At 50.2% G+C, this 24742-nt stretch overlaps 1 protein-coding gene across 2 annotated transcripts; it reads left to right on the top strand.

Moving 5' to 3' along the window:
- Positions 1 to 1127: 1127 nt before the first annotated feature.
- Positions 1128 to 24340, top strand: Mocs1 (molybdenum cofactor synthesis 1). Of its 2 annotated transcripts, none has more exons than XM_051153043.1 (11): positions 1128 to 1326; positions 7170 to 7296; positions 9264 to 9431; positions 15003 to 15167; positions 17278 to 17339; positions 17607 to 17718; positions 17920 to 18032; positions 18450 to 18560; positions 21057 to 21177; positions 21649 to 21696; positions 23449 to 24340. In XM_051153043.1, the coding sequence occupies exons 1-11, from the start codon at positions 1204 to 1206 to the stop codon at positions 24207 to 24209; spliced, it is 1911 nt and encodes a 636-aa protein (XP_051009000.1). In that variant the 5' UTR covers positions 1128 to 1203; the 3' UTR covers positions 24210 to 24340. The 2 variants fall into 2 exon arrangements, with proteins under 2 accessions (XP_051009000.1, XP_051009001.1); XM_051153044.1 differs by having other exon boundaries at positions 1129 to 1326; positions 21649 to 21711; positions 23449 to 23595.
- The last annotated feature ends 402 nt before the right edge of the window (positions 24341 to 24742 follow it).

Raw genomic sequence — 24742 nt, forward strand, 5'->3', positions numbered from 1 at the left:
CCACCCCCAGCCCTTCTCACGCAGTGAGTCTTGGTTAGACAATCAGATTATACTGGATTTGAAACCAGGTTTGGACACCGTTCAGCTACACAGCTCTGGAATAATCACCTAACCTCTCTGAAACTTTTTCCTTAGTAGCAAAAGGAATGTTCTATCCACACCATGGTCATGGTATTGAAGGTTAACGCAGAGTGCTGTGTGCAGGGAGCAACTAACTTCAAGTGTCATCCACTTATTTTGTGTCTTCCTCTCATATTTCCTTTTTTGAATGGAGAAGCCAAGACTATGGGGGGACACAACAAGAGAAGTGTGTATGAAAAAACGACCGACCGAGTTGTCCTACAAACAGAGGCTAGAGTAGGGTGAAGTGAAGGAAATGATTAAATAGAATATTGATATTTCACTGGCGTTTCCCCCCTCCCACAGATTTTGATATATTGAAATATCACTTGATTTAAGAATATGTCATAAAGAAGTCCACTATTTTGTATGTTAACTTAAAAAAGAAATTAACGATCTACAAAGATGTTTCATGGTTAAGAGGTCTCCCAGGCTCTTCATAACCCCTTGTAACTCCAGTTGCAGGGGATCTAACGCCCTCTGCTGGTCTCTTTGAGCACCGACTGTTTCGTGGTGCCCTTAACAGATGTATAGGCAAACTCTCATACACATAAACATATTTTAAAAGTAAAAAAATCTTCTCCCCTCCCTCTGAGCTTAGTGGTGGAGGTCTGTAATCCTAGCACTCGGGAAGCAGATGCAGGGTATCTGTGGATTTGAAACCTCCAAAGTGAGCTCCAGGACAGCCAGAGCTACACAGTGAGACCCTAAATAGGGTCTCAACACCCATCCACAACGAAAAGAAAAAAAATAAATATAACTCGCCTAAAAGTTTTTAAGCCACCCCTTTAAATTCTGCATCTAAAGAGAGCTCAAGTTCAAGACCAGGTAAAGCTGATATTAAAGAGCCTAACTCTCCCAGGCTCGAAGTTTCTGCACAAGAGGATGGTTCCGGCCCAGCCTGGAAGGGGGAGGAGCCAGTGGACTACAACTTCCAGAGGGCCACGGGAAGCGACACCCTCGCTGATTGGCTGCATGAACACCGCCCTCCGCTCCTCCCCCTCCCAAATGACCCCGAGCCAGGTCCCGGGCTAGAGTGCACAGGAGGCCCACTCCAGGCTCGGTACTTCCTTTGCTGGCTTCATGGCTTCCCGGCCGGCGTCCCGATTGCTGCGGCGGCTCCTGAGGTCCAGTGCCCGGGACTGCAGCTCGGGGGCTCCGGTGACGCAGCCCCGCCCCGGGGAGCCCTTGAGACCTGCCAGGGAGGTGAGCCCACCCCGCCCGCCTGCACACACCTACTGGAAGGCTGTCCGAGCATGCCACCCTGAATGTGGAGTACGCACTCTCTGCCCTGGGGTCCTCTTCTGGGGAGGACCCAGGGCACTCAGTGATGGGTTGTCTGAGTTCACTCTTACCCAACGGGAGGGACTCCTTAGAGTTTCTCTTGGACTCCCCTAGCCCTGCGGGCCACCTTCTAACAGGTCTCCGCGCTGCAGGAAATACGGACCACAGACTTTGGGTTCCAGTGAGCTGTTTTAGCCCCTCCTTCCACCCAACCTTTTAAACATGTTTCCTCACCTCCGGAGTGGAGAGTGCCAGTGTAGTCAGGTGTCCTCCGGACACCTGCTTCTTAGTGTGACAAGGACTAAAAATATTGTTAGCCAGGTGCCACCCACAGTCGGTTGTCACTTTGTAGTGGCAGAGCTTCATGACCTCTCTTATTTCTCTAGGGAGGGCTTGGCCTCATTTTAACTCAGGAACAGAGCAAGACCAAGCTCCAGCTGAGGAGTCCCTGCCTGTCTTTGTAGTGGGGGGCACGGTCCCTCAGTCCTCACTGCATCTCGCAGAGGAGTGTTTCCAGTTACAGTGGGTTTTAAGTTGTTTTGTCCGCACGATTAGGGAGACACTTGCAGTGGCCAACTGTTCCTTTTCATTTTGCTCCATCTACTTTTCTTCTATCTCCCAGAGCTGAACTTGATGTCCTAGAGACTCTGAATTTCACAATACTTGACTCTCCCATCTTGCTCAAGATATAGGTCGGCTTATGTCAGAGAGCTCACTTCCCCAGACCTGCCTATGTGGGATCCTCAGATAAAGAGCTTAATTGTTACAGGGCTTTCCAAACCCTTGAACTTTGTGCTTGATTAAGTGAAAAGCTAGGAAAGAGGCAGCCGCTGTGAGGGCTTAAGAAAATAAAGATATTAGCAAAGAAAACTTTTCTTCTTCATAATTTTATTTTGCACTTTTTATGAGCGGGCCTGTACAGTGTGACTGATGGCCTTTCGTCCTCACGTGAACTGAGTGTATCTTCTCTCGGGCCCCTGTAAAGCAGGGGTGGAGGCCCTTAAACCCCAACACTTGTGCTAGTCCTTGCTCCTCAGAGGCAGTACTAGGTCTTACATATGCTGAGGGCATCTCTGATATAGCAGGATTGCCACAGGCCCCAGAGCGGAATCCTGGGATTTGAGCCAGCCCCACACCTTATTAGCCATGTGAGTCTCTTCTCGGAGAATTAGGGCCTGTGTTTTCTAGGAGTGGGGGTTAATGGCTTCATCATTGGGTGTCATGGAGGTATGTGTTGATGTTTACTCCCAGAGCCTGGTGAATGGAGGTACTGTTATCTTGACGTGTATGGCAAATGTTGTGGTAAGTCCTGTTAGGCCCCTCCTCCCTGGACAAGCCGTCATTCTGTCAACTGTGCCATCAGACACTGCATTCTGAGGAGCTAAGTTGGGCTGCCTTCCACCAATTGAAAGTTCCTGGATGCTAGGGCTCCCTCAGCCTTTCTAAGTATTTCCACAGTGCTTACCCGCAGTGTACGCAGCCAGCCAAGCCAACAAGTGTGTTTGGCTGCTCGAAGCACGTTGAATGAGTTAGGAGGAACAGCGGACAGATTGAGACACAAGGAGACCTAAGATCTTATCTTTTGTTGGCCTCTAATTTTACCTGGCTTCTAGTCAAGGCTCTTACTCTCTCTTGCTTTCTTTCTGTAAATACAGAGGCTTAGACCGGCTCACCTTGCACAGGTGTGGGCATCTGTAAGCGAATAGGAGAGCTCAGGGGAAAATATGTACTCAGCTCCTTACAGAACTGCCAATGGGCAGGAGCAGAGGTGGGGATATCCTGGCCCCCCACTTTTCCTGCCTTTCCTACTGAGACCCTCTGCCTGCCCTCCACAGTGCTCTGGTGGTCCGAGGTACAGAGCTATGATAGATGCTCACTGGGCATCCTGTGTGACATGGTGTGGGTGTGAATCTTATGTGCGCACTGGCATGGGGAACGTGGAAAGGGGACCTTGGGTCAGTATAAGGACAGGCTGGACAGCTTCCTCAGGTGCCAGGGAAATCGATGAGGAACTGCCATCATGGCTGAGGTGGGCCAGACATCTTCCCTAATGGATTTACCTCAATCCAGGTATTCCTGTTCTTTCTTTGGAACCCTATTCTAACTCTCTGGAGGCTGAGGCCTGAGCCTGCTGCCCGGGGTTAAAGGGCCGGGTGTCTCTGGGTAAGGCAGAGTCACCTAGATGTCCAGAGTTCTAGAAAAGACTGGAAGCTGGCAAGTGGAGGTTGAAGACAGGAAACAGGTATAAGAGGAAAGCAGAGTAGTGACACTGGGAGGGGGCAGCCAGGACAGTGCCAGGAGGACAATGCTGGGAGAGCAGGGAGGACAGTGCTGGGAGGGAGCAGGAGGACAGTGCTGGGAGGGAGCAGGAGGACAGTGCTGGGAAGGAGCAAGGAGGACAGTGCTGGAAAGGCAGTGCTGGGAGGACTGCTGGGAGAGCAGGGAGGACAGTGCTAGGAGGACAGTGCTGGGAGGGAGCAGGAGGACAGTGCTGGGAGGACAGTGCTGGGAGGGAGCAGGAGGACAGTGCTGGGAGGACAGTGCTGGGAGGGAGCAAGGAGGACAGTGCTGGGAGGACAGTGTTGGGAGGATCTTTCTTCCATACTTTCAACCTACCCAATTTCTTGAAATTCATGTCTCAGGGTAGTGGACTATACTAGTCAGAAGTGACAGACCCTCCCACTCACAGGACATGGGGGAGAGGCCATATAACCAAGTGTGGGGCAACACTTATTTAATAGCTTGAGATAGGTGTGTGTGTGTGTGTTTTTCATGTGCATGTGCCCATGTGTTTGGAAGCCAGAAGGCAATCTCAGGTACCATTCCTCAGATGCCATCGACTTTGTTTTTGAGACAGGGCCTTTTATTGGGAACCAGGGCTTGCCAATTTGGCTAGGCTGGCCAGCCAGCGGCACCAGGGATCTGCCCGTCTCTCCCCCCACCCCACCCCCCTCTCTCTCACTCACTTTTTAAGCATGAGTTCTGGTCATTGAACTCAGATCTTCATGCTTGTAAAGCAGGCACTTTCCTTGCCACCTCAGTTAATCTAATCTAGACCAATCTCTCACATCCCTCTGAAGGGGCTTATCTCCTAGGCAATTCTGGATCCCAACAAGTTGACACTGCTCACCATCACAGATGGCAGTCACTCACTGATACTGTTTGTAAGGGACCCTTCAGTTGCATTAGATGGGCTCATCTCCATTTTGCAGAAGAGGAAGCTAAGCAGGCATGTCCCACTGTTGTGCAGTCATGTCAGAGCCTGTGCCCAGCTAGAGCAAGCCAGGCCTAGTCACTGTCCTCAAGGAGCCAAATGAGTCAAATTAACAGTGAAAGGCAGAAAAAGATTATTCAGTGTGGCCACTTAGGGAAGAGGAACAAAGAGATTCAATGGGCACCTCCCCTCAACAAGTACGTATTTGGGCTCCTGATATGAGGTTTAGGCTTAACTAAAAGGCAAGAAGGGTGCATAATTGAGCATCCTGGTCATGGAGTGGTCCTGTCCATCACTGACTCATCATTGTCTGGCAAAGTGGTCTGGCCGGTTATCTCCACTGTATGAAATCGCTATAGGAAGACAAGGTCCCCCTCTGGCTGGCATCTTTCCCTCTCTGAGCATGAGGCTTTTGGGGGAAATTCCAATTCTTTGTGGGTACCCTATTTCAACAGTTCAGATAGACAGCAAAGAACATAGTGCCCCTCTAGAATACCCCCATCCTTTGGCCACGCCCAATACATAACCTACACAGCCTGTGCCTCAAGATAGCTTGGAGTATGGCCCAACACAGTTATAACTTAAAAATTATGGGATGGGTGGGTTTTTTCTTTTTTTTTTTTTTTAAACATAGGTGTGTGTTGCAATTAATTTACCAGTATGGCCTAATAATAAACATTATTCGGCCTATAATTATTATGGCAGTATTTTCTAACCTGCTAGCAATCAATTAAGACACTGATACACCTGTTATATTTTAAAATAGCCTAGTTAACCAGGGGCAAGGCAAATATTAATCCCCTAAACTACTTCCTGTAGTGGGGCAGGTACAGGATACCTGTCCCAATCCCATGCCATCTGCTTCTAATAATTTCTATCAAGCCATCTCCCATCCATTATCCCAAATACTTGCTAATTACCATCATCTGGGCCAAGTCTCCATCCACGCCAGCCATGTGCTTCTCTTAACCTATGGCCCAGCCTTCTTGTCAGGTCTCTTTTCCTCCCAAGATTCTCTCTGTGTCCCGAAGCCTGGGAATCTTAGTCACGCCTATCCCATTTGCCCTGCCCAGGTATGATGGCTTTTTATTGGTCAAACAGGTCAGGCTCCTAGGCAAGGTACAACATGGGGCACAGAGACAGCAAGTAGTAATTAGCATCAAAATACATCAAACCAACCTCCAACAGTTGTGTGGTTCTTGAGCAAGTAAACTTTGTAGATGACAACATCATGTTGCAACATCCAAGCGCAGGAGCATGCCTGTAACTTAACAGGATCTGGGTGTTTGGTCTATAGCTAGAACCAGGTTTTCCTGCCTCAAACTCTGCACTCAGAACTAGGGTTGTCAACTCCTGAGTTAAAGGTTTCCTCGGCCCTAGCTGTACAGTGCAGTGGTCAGCCACTCAGAGGAAGCCACTCCTAGGGGCAGGGCTCTCCAGACTGTCTTGGAATCTCTGTGGTCAATCTGATGCCAGCATTGAGAACTGCTACAGAGTCCAGCCATTGGATAGAGACCAGTCTGGGAGCGGTTCTGTGCCAGCTACATTTGCGTCTGTTTTTTTTTTTTTTTTTTTTTTTCTCATGAGCTTAGAGGTGGGCCTGTATGTTACACAGTGCTTTGACATTCTGTGGTCAGCACTGGGCCCTTTGGATGGGAGAGGAGCCTGAGGGAAGTGGCCTGCGGTGGAAGTAGGTCATGAGGTGTGGGAGGAGAAAAGAGTCAGGGACAGGGCTTGTTGGATCCAAGTGATAAATTTGCTCAGCCAGCTGGGTGTGTGTGTGTATGTGTGCGTGTGTGTCTGTGTGTGCATGTGTGTGTCTGTGTGTGTATATGTGTGCATGTGTGTGTGTATGTGTGTGTGTGTGTGTCTGTGTGTCTGTATGTGTGTGTCTGTGTGTGTGTTACACTGCTGACGACCAGCCCCTTTACTCCTTGGCTAGGCTGGCTGTCAGGTTTCTGCTGAGTCATATTCCTTGGTTCTCTCACTCCCAGTTCCTGGATTTATTTTGGTTCCTCCCTGTCTTTCACAACCACATGCTAACTTAGAGGGAAAGAGCACCTCTGGCCACGAAGAACTGGAACCTGGAGAGACTTATTAATGACTCAATTCTCTATAGCTGTGGATGGACAAGGTGCCATTCTGCCCCAAACCTGCCTCTTGGAGCCTGCCCAATCTTCCCTTAGGCCTCACAATGGCTGACTAATCCTTCCTTCTGGCACTGGGTAGGGTACGCAAAACATAGAGACTGAAGAAAGAAGAATCTAGAATTCCCACCCACCTCCAGCTTGAATGCGCCTACCTTGCATGGGTGAATCCTGTAGGGAAGCTACTTGCACAGTCTTAGTGGGTAGGCCTTTCCTTCCGTCAGGCAGTCAGTGAGGGGAACAGTGCCAGTTCCTGTGGATAGTGGAGGGGCTAGAGATGCTGTGCAAGCTAAGGGTGAGGCAGCTCACCTGGGCTCCCTCAGCTCTCCACAGCTGGGCCATTTTGCATATCTCCCAGAGTGCATAGCAAGGGCCCATGCTTCATCATGTCCCTGTCCTTGCAGGGGCTGTCCATGAGGCTCCAGTTCCTCCAGGAGCACGCAGCTCCCTTCTCTGCCTTCCTCACGGACAGCTTTGGCCGGCAGCACAGTTACCTGCGGATCTCTCTCACAGAGAAGTGCAACCTCCGATGTGAGTCACCTCCTGGGCCAGCTCTGGGCCACTGTCCCTCTGCTGAGGTGACACCTGTAGTCACTGCCTGTCCAAAAGCATCTTCCTTGGTCGTGCCCCCCCACCCCCACCCCTGCCTTTTCCTTTCCACCTTCCCACTTACTTCGTCATTGGTAGGCTGGTCAGCCTGTGGTGGCTACACAGGGTGAAGTTAGCTTTCAGGTAATGGAATCTATGTTCTCCTTGAGGTTAGACATGGAAACACGGTTGTGATTGGGTTTAGGGTTAAGGGTAGGTCTCGGGCCGTGATCCCTCTTCAGGGTTTGTGTGTGTGTGTGTAGGGGGGGATATTACAGAGGAGTGATAAATGTAGCCGTGGCCATGAGATGCCCAGTCTGACACACAGAACTCACTGTGCGATCCCAGGGGTGTGTTCTGGGGCCTGTCCACTGCTGGAGACTCTGGTGTGGATCTCCCTCTCCCCTCTTTGCATGTTTGTTTACTTGTTCCCTCCTTTTTCTCTTGCCTCCCCCTCCCACCCTCCTGCTATATTTCACAATTGAGTATTGAGTAGTAAAAGCACGTGTATTTGGCAGATGTTTAACTGAGCAAAACGTACTGCATATGAGCTATTCTGTTGTTCTCACCGGCTCTGCAGTCTTTAGAGTCCAGATGTGCATTCAGTGTGCACATTTGACTTTGTGACTCCAGTAGGCATTTTCAGTCTTCTTATAGGATTGCAAGATGTTGATGCCTACAGAGTTCACACTGGGAACCTGGCAGCTGGGTTCAATAGAAACAAACAAAATCACACACACACACACACACACACACACACACACACACACACACACACACACAATTGTAGAGTGCCAGGAGGTGGTTCATTCTGTAAGTGCTTGCCATGCAAGTATGAGACCTTGAATTCAATGTTCAGAATCCATATTTTTTTTAAGGCAAACAAGCCATGGAAAGCAGGGCATAAAAGGAAGGGCCAGGAAGGCAGGGCATGAAAAGCAGGCATGGAGGTCCTCTCTTATAATCCCAGTGCAGAGGTAGGTGGACCCCTTCACTGGCTGGCTTTCCTAGCTGAGTCAGCAAGCTCCTGATAAAAGTGAGAGCCTATCTCCAAAAAATAAGATGGAGAGTGACTAAGGAAGACACTCCAGGTTGACCTTTCGTCTGTTCATTTACACATGCACTTGCACATCAACTTGAACTTGAACACACACACACACACACACACACACAGTGAGAGAGAGAGAGAGAGAACTACACACAAAAAAATAATCTTACAACATTTTGTTTGTGCCTTTGTGTTGGGCTGTGCCGATAGTGGTCTGGGCCTCATATGGCCCATTGACAGGGATGGACATGCCCTTGAGTCTTGCAGATCTGGCCTGACTCTTGATAAAGGCGACCTGCAGAGAGTGATGGTGGGAATGGGAGCCCCCTAACTCCACAGCACACGGCTTTACCCTCATCTGCTCTCTCGTCTTGACAAATAGCCCCATAGTTTTCCATCATCTGCAAAGGAGGGACCTGGGGATACTGCAGTCACAGAGGATGGTGGCTCTCACCAAGCCAGACCATTTTCTTCATCTCATAGCATGTGCAGAGGAGGGAACTTTGCCACAGCTAGAGTGAATGAGCATGGACCAGCCGTCAGACACAAGCCAAGGTACTGGCCTTTCTAGGTCTTTCTAGGTTGGTCTACCCTGGTGCCCTCAGATTGAAGGAGCCAGTATCTCAGGCATGGCTCTGCTCTGAGCCAGGCTCTCCTTTAGCCTAGTTTATCATCCTTAACCCACACCTCACCTGATGGAGGGATAATAAGGCTAGATTTCAGTGAGATGAGAAGTGACAAGTGAGCTCGTATCATTTAGATGGGGTTAGAACCATTGTTAGCCTGTTGAGGATCAGAGGCATCTTCACCTGCCAACCACACCTCTCTCCTAGCTCTTCATTCCCCCTTTTTCCCCCCTCAGGCCAGTATTGCATGCCTGAGGAGGGTGTGTCTCTGACCCCCAAAGCTGACCTGTTAACCACAGAGGAGATCCTGACCCTTGCTCGGCTCTTCGTGAAGGAAGGCGTGGACAAGATCCGGCTCACCGGTGGGGAGCCACTCATCCGGCCAGATGTGGTGGACATTGTGGGTGAGTTGGATAAATGTCACCGGCTGCTCTCATCTCCTGTCTGATCCAGCTGGACTCCAGTGCTAACTAATGCTTATTTGACAGCTGTCACTCATGTAGACATTGAGTCCTGTAACACCCCCCAACACCCCCACCCCCTGCCTAAGACATCTGTTATTTATCTAGCTGTTTTGATGAAGAATGATGCTCCGGAGGTTCATCTCACCCAAGGACTCAGCTACTAGTTGCCAAATCACAGTGGCTTGTTATGACGTTGAGTTCATAGTCCTCGCCATGAGGACCCTGTGACCAGGCTCCTGCTAGCCAGTACTCTGTCCTTTCCCTCCTCTTTGGCCATAGCATTTCTCTTCCCTTTGCCAGGAGCCTGTAACTTGTCCTCTGTTGGGTCCCTGCTCACATTTTGTCAACTCAGCAAGGCCTTGACAATTCTACCTCCTGTATACCCTGTGCTCCTTCCAGCCCCTCTTTCCCTCAGACCCTGACAAGCTGTAGACTATGAGCTAAATATGGGCTGCTACTTATTTTTGTTGTTGTTGTTGTTTTGCTTTTAAGTATGGTTTTTATTCTCTATATGTGTGTATGTGTCTCTGTGTGGTCATTTGCACATGAGTGCAGTGCTCAAAGAGGCCAGAAGAGGGCATCAGAATCCCTGGAGCTGGACCTGGAGGTAGCTGTGTGCCACCTGATGTGGGGTTCTGGGAATTGAACTCTAGTCGGCTGGAAGGACAGTATGTGCTCTCAGCAACTGAGCCATCTCTCCATCCTGACACACAACATTTGGGTTTGAGGATCTTTCCTGAGAATGTTAAGAAGGTCACACATCTGTCTCTTTACGTTTTCATTGTCAGCGTTGGTGTTGAAAAGTCTGGTGTCACTTCATTTGATTATTGTTTCTTTAAGATAATCGGTCTTTTTCTTTTTTTTTTCCCCTCTGAAACTCCTTAGTGTTCCCTTTGTATCTTATTTCCTTGAATTAAAAAAAGAAATTGAATAGGCTCTTCCTTGTGTGTTCTGTTGGCATTCAGTATAATTTCCTTGTCTATTAAAACACTTCTCAGAAGCTTGGGTAAACTTTTGTCCATTATTTGTTTAATACTTTGTTATTTCCATCATCTTTTTTCTCTTTACAGTCTCTATTATCTGGGTGTTACACCATCTCTTTCCTCCATGGTTTTCAACTTAATGTACACATGTATGCTAAGAATGTCTCTTTATGGCCAGCATTGTCTTTGAGAAGTCTTAATGGGAGAATGTCACATTAAGATACACACATGCATATACATATATATATATATGTACATTATACATATATATATAATTTTGTATGTGCGTATGTGTGTAATTTTCTTTTTCCTCTTTTTTTTTTCAGACAAGATCTCAAACTCCCTATGTAACCCAGTTTGACCTTGAGCATCTAACCTTCTAGCTCACCTCTCAAGTGCACGTACCAGCTTAAGTTGTTACCTGATTTCAGGTTTTCTTCCTTTTTTTTTCCCCCTTAGGGAAAGCCACTTGATTTCCTCGGACTCACTGATTTCCCCTTTGGTGTCCACCCATACCACTCCTGAGATCGGCTTTGCCTTTAATCACGTTTAGGATTTCTCTTGACAGGTTAAAGATGAAGCCCTTGTGATTAGGCTCAGCCGGCTTACATTGGAGTGTGGGAAACCCTGGGTTAGTTTATTGCAATGTAATGCTCTATAAAGAATAATAAGTTTGTTTTTGAAAATATGCTATACTCTGAGAGCCCCTTCTTTGTTTTCACTGACTTTGAAGCGTGTGCCGTTTGCCCTTTACAGCCACTGGAGCGTCACAATGACGGCCTGAGATGTAAAGCCTCTCTGCCCTTTCAGAATTTATTTCATAATGTTAATATTTTTATTATTTTTACGTATTATACTTATCATTGTGCTGTTTAGTTGTGGTTTTTTTTTTTTTTTTTTTTTTTTTTTTTGTCACCTTGATGCAAGCCAGGGTCATCTGGGAGAAGAGAGCACCAATTGAGGAATTGCCTGTATCAGACTGGCCTCTAGACAAGCCTATAGGGCTTTTTTTTCCCCCACTTTAGAGGAGTAGATTTGTGTGTATGGGGTGGTGGTGTGTATCTGCATGGTATATACACATGTGGGTAAAGGCCAGAGGATGTGGCCTCTTTGCTTTATTATCCCTTGAGACAGAGTCTGTAAGTGAACCTGGAGCCAGGTGGGCACCCCACAAGCCCTTCTGTCCTCTCTCTCTCTGTGCCCCATAGGGCTAAGTTTATACCATTAGGGTCACAGGTATGTATGGCCATACATGGCTTATTTTTATGGAGTATTAGGGTTTTTAACTCTCCCCCTCCTTTTTTAAAAAATAGTTTTATTTAGATGGGAAAGGAGGATAGAGGCAGACAGGACGTAGGGGAATAAAAAATGTCCCTTCATTTAGTCTCAAGTGTAGGTTCCCTGGTGCGCGTATTCTGTAGGGTGTGGCTTTGTGGAGAAGGCTTCCTGTAGTTCATCTGGCCGTGGGAGCTCATGGGAAGCAAAGTGGCAGGTCCTCCCAGAACGTGACAAGTCCCTCACTCATGTCTGTCATCGCCCCATCAAGACAACTAGCATCCCGTCTAAAGGTCTCTGTCTTGACTCCCTCAAGGAGAAACTGAGCGGGAAGGAAGACACTACCCTTGATGTTAGTCCAGCAGGCCTAGGGCTCTGGAGGGGAGGCTGGAGGCACAGCCACCAGAAGTTGGCTGAAACCCTCCTGTGGTCCTCACCTCTTCCTAGACTTCTCCAGTGGGCTCCCAATTGGCTCCCAAATCCTTAAGAAAGGGACAAGAGACGATCCACAGTGTGGATGACAGTGTGGCCAAGGGCCAGAACAGAGCTCACCTGCCTTGCTGTCCCTTATCTCTGCAGGTTCTCTGCCAGTGACCTTTACCCAGGCCATGCTCACCCCCCCCCCCCCCCACCCCCGCCATAGCATTCTAAAACCTCTGCCCAACTTCCTGCAAGTGTCTCAATTGTTTTCTTCTTTTCTTCCTTCCTTCCTTCCTTTCTTTCTTTCTTTCTCTTTCTTTCTTGTTGTTAGAATGTGTTGATTTGTCAGAGAGAGCCCACAACCTCTACAAATGTTCCTTGTTGGCAATGCCAGAGCCTCCTCTCTCTTTTAGTGAACGGAACATATGCACATTTCAGAGTGGTGAGGCAGGGAGAATTGTACTGTTGGCCCTGTGTGAGGGCTGTCTGCCTCCATGTACGGTGTGTGACTTGCCTATGTCCTCTGCACCCATTGCTTTTAAGCTGCTCTCCTCCCTGGGTAGGGCATTAGTCACTTTTTCATGCCTTTCACCAGACAAAAGCCCCTTAAGGGGGGAGCAGTTTGTTTCAGTACACAGTTTGATGGCAGGGAAGGGTTATGGCTGGGGTCTACCCATGGTGGCAGAAGCAGAGTCTGTGGACAAAACGAGGCCAGTTCCACCCTCTAACCCTCCTCTACAGCCCTATGTCTGTCAGCCAGGCCCAAAGTCCCAAAGGTCTCATGACTGTGCTAAGCAGCGCCACCAGCTGGAGACTAAGTGTTCAAACACAGGAGCCCAAGGCGGGGCATTAGACATTCAAGCCCAAGGCACATTTAATGACTGGCATGGCATGCCTTTCCTCACAGCTCAGGGTGTTGGTTCAAACAGTTGGTTTGGTTATGTAACGTTTCACATGTAGAAACAACATGGTCCAACCAGTTTGTAGTGTTGGCTAACTGGACTGTTTCCAGAGTGGCTTACGTGTGTGTGGCTCTCCAGTAAACCTCCTTAGGTTAAATTCTGACCAACGAAATTTCAGGTTTTGTAAAGGGCTTTGTAAAGCTCCATGCATGGCTTCTCTTCAGAAAGACTGTGGAATTTCATTCTTACACCATCAACATGCTCTTGTGTGGATAGACTTTCTTTGGGGAGACACAATAGATACACACACACACACACACACACACACACACACACATGCCTGTAAGTACACACATACACACATATGCATACATTGCATACCCATATACACATGCAAGACACAGACACACACACACACACACACACACACACACACACACACACACACACACACATGCTTACCCCCTATTTACCCACAAGAGACCAAAGTAACAAATTTTGTGTCGGTAAGCCAGCAGGGGTTTGGGGGCTACCAACAGGAATCAGTGAAGAGGGGTTACTTCCAAACGCAAGAGTGACACAAGGCAGCTGCACCATCAAAAGTCCACCCCAACATGAGTGACAGCTCAGAAAAGCTGACACGCTGGATCTCTCTGCACAGCCTGCAGGCAGCTCACCAGAGAATCTCCCCTCGCTGCAGTGTGGCTATGCAGTTTCTTCCCTAGCCATTTGCTCCTTTTTGTACAGCCAGGGATGCCCCCAGGAACCTTCCAAGTTCCTCCTCCCAGACTTGGTTTGCTTTCTGAGGCTCATGAGCCTCCCTCTCCTTCCCCGAGGAAATGTTTGAATTTGGAGGTAACTACTCACAGAATCCTGGTTCTCATAAGCACGGTGGTTAATTTGGTGATCTGTCTTTTTCTCAGTTCAGCTAGACCCCGGCACCTGACTTTTAGTCCCTGTTCTCATGTGAAGCTAAGCTGGTTCTTTGTTCCTTGAACAAAGGAGTCCGTTCAACCTGTTTGATAGAAGGCCCTGGTCCGAGGGCTGGAAGGATCCTGTCCTAGCCATAGTTGGTAGAGAACGAAGTCAAGTAAATAGCAAGAGCTTCTGTGGTGTTTGCCCACTGTGCTGGTTAGTTTTGTGTCAACTTGGCATAAGGTCAAGTCATCTGTGAGGAAGGAACTTCAATTGAGAAAATGCCTCCTCGAGATTAGGCTTTTAAGGCATTTTCTTAGTGACTGACTAGGGTGGGCCCAGCCCATTGTGGGTGGTGCCATCCCTGGGCTGGTGGTCCTGGGTTCTATATGAAAGCAGGCTGAGCAAGCCATGAGGAGCAAGCCAGTAGGCAGCACCCCTCCATGGCCTCTGCATCAGCTCCTGCCTCCAGGTTCATGCCTTGCTTGAGTTCCTGTCCTCACTGCTTTACATGTTCCATGGCTTCAGTGACCTAATCCATATGATGCTCTTAGCAGAGAACAGGGTGAGCACCCAGCCCAGGGCGAGCACCCACCCCAGGGCGAGCACCCAGTGCTTCATCTGTTGGTTATCTTTTTCCTAGTTTTTATTTGTATGAGTGTTCTGCCTGTATGTATGTATGTTTGCCACATGTGTTCCCTGGTTCCTATTAAGGTCAAAAGAAGACTTCAACGCCCCCACCCCCTGAACCAGTTACAGATGGTCATAAGCTGCCATGTGGGTACTGGGGACCAGGCCTGGTTTTCCTACAAGAGAAGCAAGTGGTCTTAAAAGCCGAGCCATCTCCCCAGCCTCTTATCCTGGTTTTTATTTCCACTCTTATCAGCAAGCCCAGCCTGGCTTACAGAGGCTATCAAGAGCCCCTCTGCACTCTACCCATTTGGAATACGGATTCTGCCTTCCCGCCCCTTTCCCCAGGGAAAGCAGTCTAATGCGCTCCTCTTGTCTCTCTCCAGCCCGACTTCATCAGCTGGAAGGGCTCAGAACCATTGGTGTCACCACCAACGGCATCAACCTAGCCCGGCTGCTGCCCCAGCTTCAGCAGGCAGGGCTCACCGCCGTTAACATCAGCCTGGACACTCTGGTTCCTGCCAAGTTTGAGTTCATCGTCCGCAGAAAAGGTGATCACGCGCAGGCTGAGGTGTGGTTCTCCCCAGGGCCCTGCAGGGGGCGGGGGTGGTCGCTTCCTCCTGGTGTCCAGGTTACAGATGTGCTCTCAGTAAGGAATTTACACACCAAGGTCAAGTTGTTTGCCTGGAGACTCATGGGTCAGCTGAGGCAGAAATGATCACCCCAAGGTGTCAGGCCCAAGGTGCACAGGGCTCCTGGGGTCACCCCTGTGCCCATCTAGATAAAAGCCTCTTTTCCTCTCATTCTGCTCTAAATACTCTCACACAGTTTCTCATGTGGTGGCTTCAGGGACGCCATCCTGGATCTCTGGTCTCCTTAGGTTAGAGCCTGGCTTCTCTTGACAATGGGCATTGTACTCTGGGAGGTCAGAGGGGGGCTAGGAAAGGCAGCTTTCCACCCTATTCTTTTGGAGCAGAGTCAACACCAGCCATGTCAATGTGTCCCTCCTTCCCTCCCTGGTAAGCAGCTTCCTTCCTTCACCCTTCCAGAAACTGACTAAGCTGTGGCTAGTGCTTCTTCTTTCCTCTGGGGAGGGCTGCCCCATCCACTTGGACAAAATTCAAAGTGTAGTAATCCGCTTTTAATGTATTTATATATTTACATTTTATCTTGGGGGGCATGTTATATGTTTATGTATTTGTGGGTGCATTGCAGGTGGAGGCCAAAGGGCAGCCCCTGCTTTTATTCCTCATGAGTTGTCCATCATGACTTTTTTTTGAGACAGAGTCCCCTGCTGGGATCTGGGATACACTGATTTAGACTAGTCTGGTTGGCCATGAGTCCTGGGACTTTGCCTCTCAACCCCTCCCAGGGTTGGGGTTAGAAACATCTCACCATGTCCATCTGTTTCCTGGGGATCAAACTTAGATTCTCATGTTTGTGCCGGAACCCCACAGGCTGTCGGAACAAAACACACAACCACATATCACAGCCTTGCTTGCGGGCCCCTTGGCATCCACTGAAGTGCCATAGGGTGGGAAAAACCTCAAAGTAGGAGAGGTGCCGCCGTCATTCAAGGTGGAGAGTATGGGATGTGATCCTGCTGCCTTGTCCCCAGAGGGTTTGGATCCGGACCACTCCCTCTGATGGAGCTATGAACAGAGATTGCAAGGGCTGGGAAGTGGAGGGGTGCTCTGGCCTGGGCCCCATCGCGGCATTGTTCTCCCCTCTCTTGTCTCCTGGCCTAGCACAAGCCCTATGACCCCAGGGACACATCTGGTGTCAGGGCGCCATCCCTCTCTTCCCCTCTTTGTGTCTGGTCTTCACCTGCTTCTGAAGGGAACCGTTGTTGAGAACATAATAGTGAGAGAGGTCTCTACATCATACAAAAGGAGTGTGAAGACTGCAGCGGGGCCTCAGTTTCCCCATCTAGACTGTGCAGAGGCTCAGCTAGATCATGAGTCAGCAAACTGTGGCCTACAGGCCATAACCAGTTCCTGCTTTTGTACAGACTTGGAGCCAGGAGCGTATGTGTAATCATTAACTATTAAGAACGTGACCTGTGAACCCTAGTTAAACAACATTGTATCCCTAGAAAATAGTCATTCCTCTATCCCGTGGTATTAAAAACAACACATGGGACTGGTAAGATAGTCAATAAAGTAACTCTAATTCCAAGAGACCCAATGCCCTCTGCTCACCATCATGGACACCAGGGACACATGTGGTACGCAGGCATAAATGCAGGCCAGACACCCATATATGTAAAATTAAATAAATAGAAGACGACAACAAATCAAGGTAGATAGCTTTGAAGAATGACACCCGAGGATGTTTTGGCCTTCACTTGTGCATACACCCATACAAATACATAAACATGCCTACATATCCACAAAAAATAAATAAAAAATTAAAGCCATGTTGCTTTACTACATTTGAATGTAGTAAAAACACGCTTCATGTCATATAGCTATATAGAATCTGGGACCTGCCAGGCTTGTGTAACCTGAAATGTTTGCTGTCTAGCCAGTGAGAAAACTCCTGTCTGTCAAGCCAGGAGGCGGGTGGGGGGGGTGGTCTCTCAAGTTCTTTTGTTCCATGTGGCTCTGATGGTTCGCTGGTGAAGGGAGTCCCTGAATCCTTGCTTTTTCCTCTCTGCAGGCTTCCACAAGGTCATGGAGGGTGTCCACAAAGCCATCGAGCTGGGTTACAAGCCTGTGAAGGTGAGGGCCTGTCACTCCTGCTGATTCCTGCCTGCCTTCCTGACCCTGGGCAGGAGGACCATAGGTCCGTGACACCTGGCCAGTGGGTGTGTGCCTCCTCCTACTGCTCCTTGCTGTTACTTCTCCTCCCTGATTGGGTATAGAGAAAAACAGTGACCCCTGTGCAGAGTTCTGGGTGGTAAGAAGCAAGAACTGGGTCCTGACTAGGTGCCACGCCCCGAAGGTCACCCTCAAGGAAGCATGCTAGAGACAGTTGTCCTTGGTCAGGTGAACTGTGTGGTGATGCGAGGCCTCAATGAGGACGAGCTTCTGGACTTTGTGGCCTTGACGGAGAGCCTTCCCCTGGATGTGCGCTTCATTGAGTACATGCCATTTGACGGTGGGTGACAAGGGTTCGGCAGGGAGGGAAGCGGTGGCTGGGCCTCAGGGCCGTACCAGGTACTGCTAATAACGGGATGGAGGGAGGGATGACGTGGAGCCGTTCCAGAGTCAAGTGTGGATGTGATTTGATCCTTGGGGCAGGGCCCTCTTTCATCTCTGGCTCAAAAGCTCCTCCCCTGCCACCCGCAACCAAATACAGGCAACAAGTGGAACTTCAAGAAGATGGTTAGCTACAAGGAAATGCTGGACACCATTCGACAGCAGTGGCCAGGGCTGGAGAAGCTGCCGGAGGACGACTCCAGCACAGCCAAGGTTAGGGAGCGGGAGGGTGGAGCTGGGGGTGGTCCTGCCTTCATCAGAGTTGGTGGGATACTGCCGGAAATTCAGGGTCAAGCTGTGGGGCAGGGTGCTCGGCAGTGCCCTGGTTGCTGAAAAGAGCAGCCTAGATTTGGATGGGTAAGACTAAGCAACATCAGCGGTCATGTTTCTGCAGGTAATTGGGGCAGCACCTGTCTTTCTCTCCCACATGGCCGTCTGTAGGCATGTGGTCCACAAGTGCCTCTAGCCATAGTACCTCTTCTTCAGAGCAAGCCAGGCAAAGGCAGGGGCCTGTGAGTCACCCACTACACTAAAAGAAAGCTGCAAAGTTGGGGTCCTGACATCAGCAAGGGGAATCTTGGGAGTGAGGGATAGCCTACCCTGTCCCTTCCACTGCCCTTCTCCCTCCAGGCCTTTAAGATCCCTGGCTTCCAGGGTCAGGTCAGCTTCATCACATCCATGTCAGAGCATTTCTGTGGGACCTGCAACCGGCTACGCATCACAGCTGATGGAAACCTCAAGGTGAGCATCCCAGCCCCCTTCCATCCCAAGGACCCCTTGCTACCCAGTTCTCTTACATTCCACCTGAGTTCTCTGATTAGAGGGAGAGATGAGTTGTCTGTGCAGGGGAACTTAGGAGTGACCAGAACACATCTGTATTTTCTGCTGGTCACCCCTGTCTCTTCAACCCTTCATTCGTTGGGTCCCCACAGTAGCTACTGGCTTATTGGGATTTGTCTCCAGCACTCGGTGTTGCCAGCGGGGACACCAGACCGATTGTTAGCCATATGTCGTTTTGGTTAGCATTTGCCTCCAGCCAGGGACTCACCTCTGAAACCAGCTCCTATTACTTGGCTAATTGGCATGCTCCATGCTGGGCCTTGTGGCTGTGTAAAGGCTCCTTTCCCTACAGCCATGAGAACGCTTGGCAAATTCCAAGAGGTGGCGGGCAGAAGCATGGCGGCCCTCTGTCTCTTGCATGTCTGTGCTGGTGGCAGGGATGGCGGGCCTTGAGGGCCTTGCCGGGGTGTGGGCTCATTCTGCTTGAAATCAGATCTGGGGAGTCCAGATTGCTGAGAGCTGTGATTCAGAGCCATCTTCTGACTATAGGGGGCAATGTGAAGTTTCTGAGCAAGATGGGTGCATGGTCCCCCACTTGCCTGGACTTGAACTTACTAAAAGGCTATTGAGCAATGATTAAGATGCTTAAATATGTGAGGGCGAAGATGCGAGGTTTGTGCTGGGGAGATGGTTCTATGCAGTCATGGGCACCCAAGTGTGGCTCTCCAACTGCTATGTAAAAAGGCAAGCATGGCTGCATGCTTGTAATCCCAGTCCTGGGGAAGCGGAGACAAGATGGTCTATGGACCACACTGGCCGCCAGTCTAGCTGAGCTGGTGAAATCCAGGTCACTGACAGACCCTCTCCCAAAAACTACAGTGGAGATGATTAAGGAAGACACCTGATATTGACCTTTGTCCTCTGTGCATGCACACACACGCATACACACACATGTACCTCTAGATACAGGGAACGTAGACACATACGCAAAAGAAAAAAAATATGGGACAAAAGAGATAGTTTGATGGTATGTGTACCAGAGTGCACTGGGATGTGTCTAGTGGCTGCTGGGCATAGGGCCTCTTTATGATTGGGGTTGGCGCTGAGGTTTGGGGTCAGCCCATTTGAACCATATATACTCTGGGTATTTGGAAATGGGGAATTTCCTGGTCTGGAGCCAGAAGTGCCTAGGAATGCAGGTGGCGTCTCCATCACCATCCCTATGGGAAATGTGAAATGGTGTCTAAAGAGAATGGGACCCTTACACAGAGTGAATGTTAGAGTTATGGGAACTTAAGGGACAGTGAGACCTTCTGAGGAGCAAGAGCCAACAGCTGGCCCCACCTGGGGGCGGGGGGGGGGATGGAGGAAGTGACGTCGCTTGAGGGAAGAGGGTTAGGGCTTCAGCTGTGGAGGGAAGCACTGGCTGCCAGAGATGAGAGGACAGGGAGGGCCTTCGTTTCCTCTCCTGATCTCCAGGCAGAAGGCAGCACAGGGAAGCTCATGAGGAGAAGTCTGTGGAGTTCTAGTGTTGTCAGTGAAGGGCAGAGCGGAACCCGGGCCTGGTGGTGTAGGAAGGGTGGCTGTCCAGCACGGTGGGGAAGCTGGACTTTGTCTCTTAGAGTCTCTGCCCTCCCCAGCTTTTTAAACATTTTTGTGTCACAACGCACAGCCAACACGGAAGGTTCTGCGGCAGGGTGGGTGCTGGTTTTCTGAGCTGCTGTATCCCCACCCCTATTTCCATCCCCATCCCTGTGACCAAGCTTCACAGAAACGAGGAAACACTGAGTCAAGACTGAGTGGGCACAAGATGTCGTCTCCAGCCAGGTGTGAGCTGCCATTTGGGAGTCAGATGGAAAAAGGTTAACTGTCATTCCCAGGCCATCCTGGACTATACAGTCGGAGCTTAAAAATGAGCCTCAAACAAACACCCAGAGCTGTCATCTCCAACAGCCCTCAGCTGTTTAGCTACCAAGCAAGGAACATAAACTAAAACAGGGGAAGCTACAGGCAGTCGTGTCCGTCCCAGAAGGACCAGGAAGGGCTGATGGGAAACAGGATATGGGTACCACCTCCAGGGTACGCAGCTCCCCCTTGATTAGGGTCCACTGTCATTCATGGTGATAGAGGCTTCCCCATCTGGTATCTCAGAAGATAACAGCAGCCTTGCTTTCTTCCAGTCTCTCTGTGTGTCTTGTTAACTCTCAGCGTATGCCGTACACTTCACAAGGAGTATAACCAAGCCCCACACAGAAGTCTGATTTTTGCCTCTTGCTTTTCTAGCCTCTCTGGCCCCTCCATCCAGTCCCTTCTGTCCTTCATGGCCCTGGGTCCCGCTTCAGGTGTGAGCTGTGGGAGGCATGAGCATTGATGCTGAGCTCAGTGGGGCTAGCAGCTTAGAAGGCGAAGGCAGAGGCTCTGGGGTGAGGCAGCATGTTGTGTTCTCATCCACCACAGGTCTGCCTCTTCGGGAACTCTGAGGTGTCACTGCGGGACCACCTGCGGGCAGGGGCCTCTGAGGAGGAGCTGCTGAGAATCATCGGGGCAGCGGTGGGTAGAAAGAAGAGGCAGCATGCAGGTAAGGGCTGGGCAGGAGCGGGCCAGGGCCAGTGGGAGGAAAGATCGGAGGAGGAGGCAGAAGAATAAAGAAAGCCTGGGCCAAGGCTGCCCAGTGTAAGCATCCATTCCTGTTGGAACTTTGGATGCAAGGGTGGTGGTGGTGGTTCTTCTCTGAGGAAATAGACATAGCATAGGCTGCACAGGGGAACCCCGACCTTTTCCTGGGTTGCTCTATCGGGCTAAGAGATAACACTGGCTCCCTGGATTCCCACTCACTGTCTTTGAGAGCAAAGGAGGGAGTGTCAGGTCCCTGGGCATTTCCAGACTGTTCGCTGGGCTCCACCATGGGTGGGTGGCCTTGCAGTGGTGCATGCGAGGGCTTTTGTCGGCATGCCTGTGGCTGTGCGCAGGACTTTGGGGGCACATTGAGCTCCCTACGTGTTTCTCTCCTCCCTCGCTTTTCTCTCACCCCTCCTTTCCCACGTGCCAGGCATGTTCAATATTGCCCAGATGAAGAACCGGCCCATGATCCTCATCGGTGGGTGATCTATCAGTACGTAACTACTCACCCTTGTCATTTGGGGGGGGGTGTCCTGTGGGGTGGGTGGAGGCCCCCTCTGTGAGGCAACCTCTGTTCTGCCACATAATAGTCTTCCTTTAAAAAAAAAAAACTCTTCCTTCATCTTTTCTGAAACCTTCCATGTTTACTATTCCTTCCCTGCCTACAGCAGCTCTTTTGTCCCAAGAGTATAGAATGGCAGAGCTTCTCTCTCTGGAAATTAGGGCAGGGGCTTCTACAGATCAGATGGCCACTGAGGTAGCTCTTCCCGGAGAGTGGAGCTCCTGATTCAGATAGAGAGCTTCTCTTCAGGTCTGGGATCTCCCAGCAGGACCAGATGTCACTTCTCTGCCACGCAGAGCTACCTGTGCATGTGTGTGACCCATCAGTTGTCTCTGCCAGGCATAAATTGAGGCAGCTCTCTGACCATCCAGGATTTGAACTTGCCACTTCCATAACTCCAGGGACCATGTGCACAGGACCCATCTCAAGTATAGGATGCTTCTTCGTGTGAAAACACTGCTTCATAAATCCCTGGGTGGTGTCCTGTCCTGGGCAACTGGGTTGGTTCCTGAGAATCTAGGAGGGCCACTGCTGATCTGCTCAGTGCCCAGATGACAGCAGAAGACGAAGCCTCGAGCCCCGAGGTCACACCCAGATCTAGGCCTTCTGAGTTAGAACAGAAGAAATACCAAGTAAACCTGAAGGAAATGGTTCTTTCCTACAGCGCTTGGAGCAGAATAAGCCCAAGTAGTACAGAGGCCCAGAGCAAAGGAGATTCCATGGGCCAGAGATAGCCCAACACCATCCCTAGCATACCAGCCACCCAGAGCAGGAGAGATAGGAGAGCATGCCCCTGAGGAAGTCACCTTAGTCATCCCCTCCCCCATCTCCCCTTGGCCTAGGCTTATGTATCTTCATAGCCAGGAGTGGGAACACTTTGATGTCTTTCCCACTGACGGGCAAGAATGAGGCTTAGAGTGATGGAAAAGGAGAAGCTGGGGAGGCCGCTAGCTTCCTAAGCAACCTCTTAACTGAAGTGTGGCCTGGTTTTCTTTTACCTCGGTCAGGGCCTCTCTGACCCCCATGAGCCTATGAACCACCTAGGGATCCGACCTGTTCTGAGCCGTGTGGAAGTATCCACTCCCTGTGGTCCTCAGGCTGCTGCTGTCAGGGTGCTGACTTTGGCCTTTTGTCTGTCCTTTCGGGGAGCAGCACTCTGTAGCATCGCCAAGGTTCCCTGGCCATGGGAACCAGTGTGTCACTTGATGTCCTTGTAAGGACTTGACATTGTTTAAGAAGATGAACTGTTTGCTTGGAGTCTTACCTGTCAGTGAGACGATTGCAGTTCATCCTCATTGGAAGTACCAAGGTGAAAATACCTGTGATTGGTAATTCAGGGCAAGACCTAGCTAGTTTTATGGAAATGAGTGGATATCATAAAGCTGTTTGATCAAGCATCAGCATTCAGGCCTTCGGCATGTCATAGGAAAACTCTGGAACAGAGGTCACAAGCACAGGGAACCTGGAAGTGATCTTGCTCCACCATTGCCTGAGGAGCATAAAGCAAAGCTGGCTACCTTCTGTTGGGTTCCTTCTGTCTGCTCTTGTTCTTCCTTCTCCCCAGTGGGAACGAGAACTTATGGTGGCACAGAAAAGGGTCAGGAGGAGGTGGAGAAAGGGCTGCTTTGGGGACCTTAGTCTCTCTTCTCTTTCCTTCTTGCCTTTCAGGGGTATTTCTGATGCTTGAAGATTCCCCACCAGCTAGCCGGAGCACTTTCTTCTGGGATCCCCTCTGTGTTCAGAATCCGAGTGCCAGAGGGAGTCTCTCTGACAAGATGGCAGCTTGGTGGAAGAGAATCCATGTCCCCGTGGCCCTTCCTCTGTCTCAGCAGTGCCTGGGCTCTGGCTTCCCTCAGAGACACTACAGCTCCTACCCAGAGCCCAACACTCACTCAAAGTGCCTTAGCACAGGCTCCCAGGCCCCTGCTGTCCCCTCAGGCCCAGGGCCCACCTCAAACCAGCTAACTCATGTGGATTCAGAAGGCCGGGCAACTATGGTAGATGTGGGTGGGAAGCCAGACACAGAGCGGGTGGCCGTGGCCTCTGCGGTGGTTCTTCTTGGACCCATGGCCTTCAAGCTTGTCCAGCAGAACCAGCTGAAGAAGGGAGATGCTCTGGCAGTGGCCCAGCTGGCTGGAGTCCAGGCGGCCAAGCTGACTAGTCAGCTGATCCCCCTGTGCCACCACGTGGCCCTGAGCCATGTGCAGGTACAGCTGGAGCTAGACAGTACACGCCATGCTGTGCTGATCCAGGCATCGTGCCGGGCCCGGGGCCCCACCGGGGTAGAGATGGAGGCACTGACCTCAGCCGCCATGGCTGCCCTTACCCTGTATGACATGTGCAAGGCAGTCAGCAGGGACATTGTGGTGGCAGAGGTAAAGCTGATCAGCAAGACTGGAGGTCAGCGAGGGGACTTCCATCGGGCTTAAGAGTAGTACCTCTCTCTCTCCCAGGAGAATGCAATTAGGGCTGAGGAAAAGATGTCACATTCCTCTAAATCTAATCACTATGACCTAGGGTCACCCTGTCTCTTTACCACTGATATTTGTCATAATCTGTGAGGTGTCTTCAACAGAAGACGCCCCAGGCCTGACACCTTCCAGGACTCTGGGAGTGGAAGGTTTGATACTAGATAGCCCCTTGCCCCCATGTCATGTCATATTACTCGGGTTGTTTCAGACAGCTTTAGGCAGCCCTTTCTCATGTGGGGTTCTCTCTTCTCTTCCCTGGGGAGAGAATAAGGGCTCACTAAGCAGAGGAACCCACTTTGAGGAGGGAAAAGCACAAGCTTCATAACGAATGTATCACAGCTTCCCCAGCCCTGTCCTCCGTCGTCCTCCTCCAATAGGATGCACACGTACGAACCACAACCCTAAGGACTCGTGCCAACATTTACCCACACTGGTTTTGCTCACTGTGGTCTGCCCATGCCTCTACTTTGGCCCCTATCAGGGAAAGAAGA

Source organism: Acomys russatus, chromosome 11, assembly GCF_903995435.1.
Source record: "Acomys russatus chromosome 11, mAcoRus1.1, whole genome shotgun sequence".
NCBI classification, from domain to species: Eukaryota; Metazoa; Chordata; class Mammalia; order Rodentia; family Muridae; genus Acomys; species Acomys russatus.

What these genes read in the sequence shown, in the direction of transcription:
- Mocs1 (XM_051153043.1), top strand. Translation starts at nt 1,204, where the DNA reads ATGGCTTCCCGGCCGGCGTCCCGATTGCTGCGGCGGCTCCTGAGGTCC. An exon ending in TGGGTTACAAGCCTGTGAAG is followed by an intron (nt 17,340 to 17,606) that starts GTGAGGGCCTGT and finishes GTCCTTGGTCAG; the next exon opens with GTGAACTGTGTGGTGATGCG. An exon ending in AAAGAAGAGGCAGCATGCAG is followed by an intron (nt 21,178 to 21,648) that starts GTAAGGGCTGGG and finishes CCCACGTGCCAG; the next exon opens with GCATGTTCAATATTGCCCAG.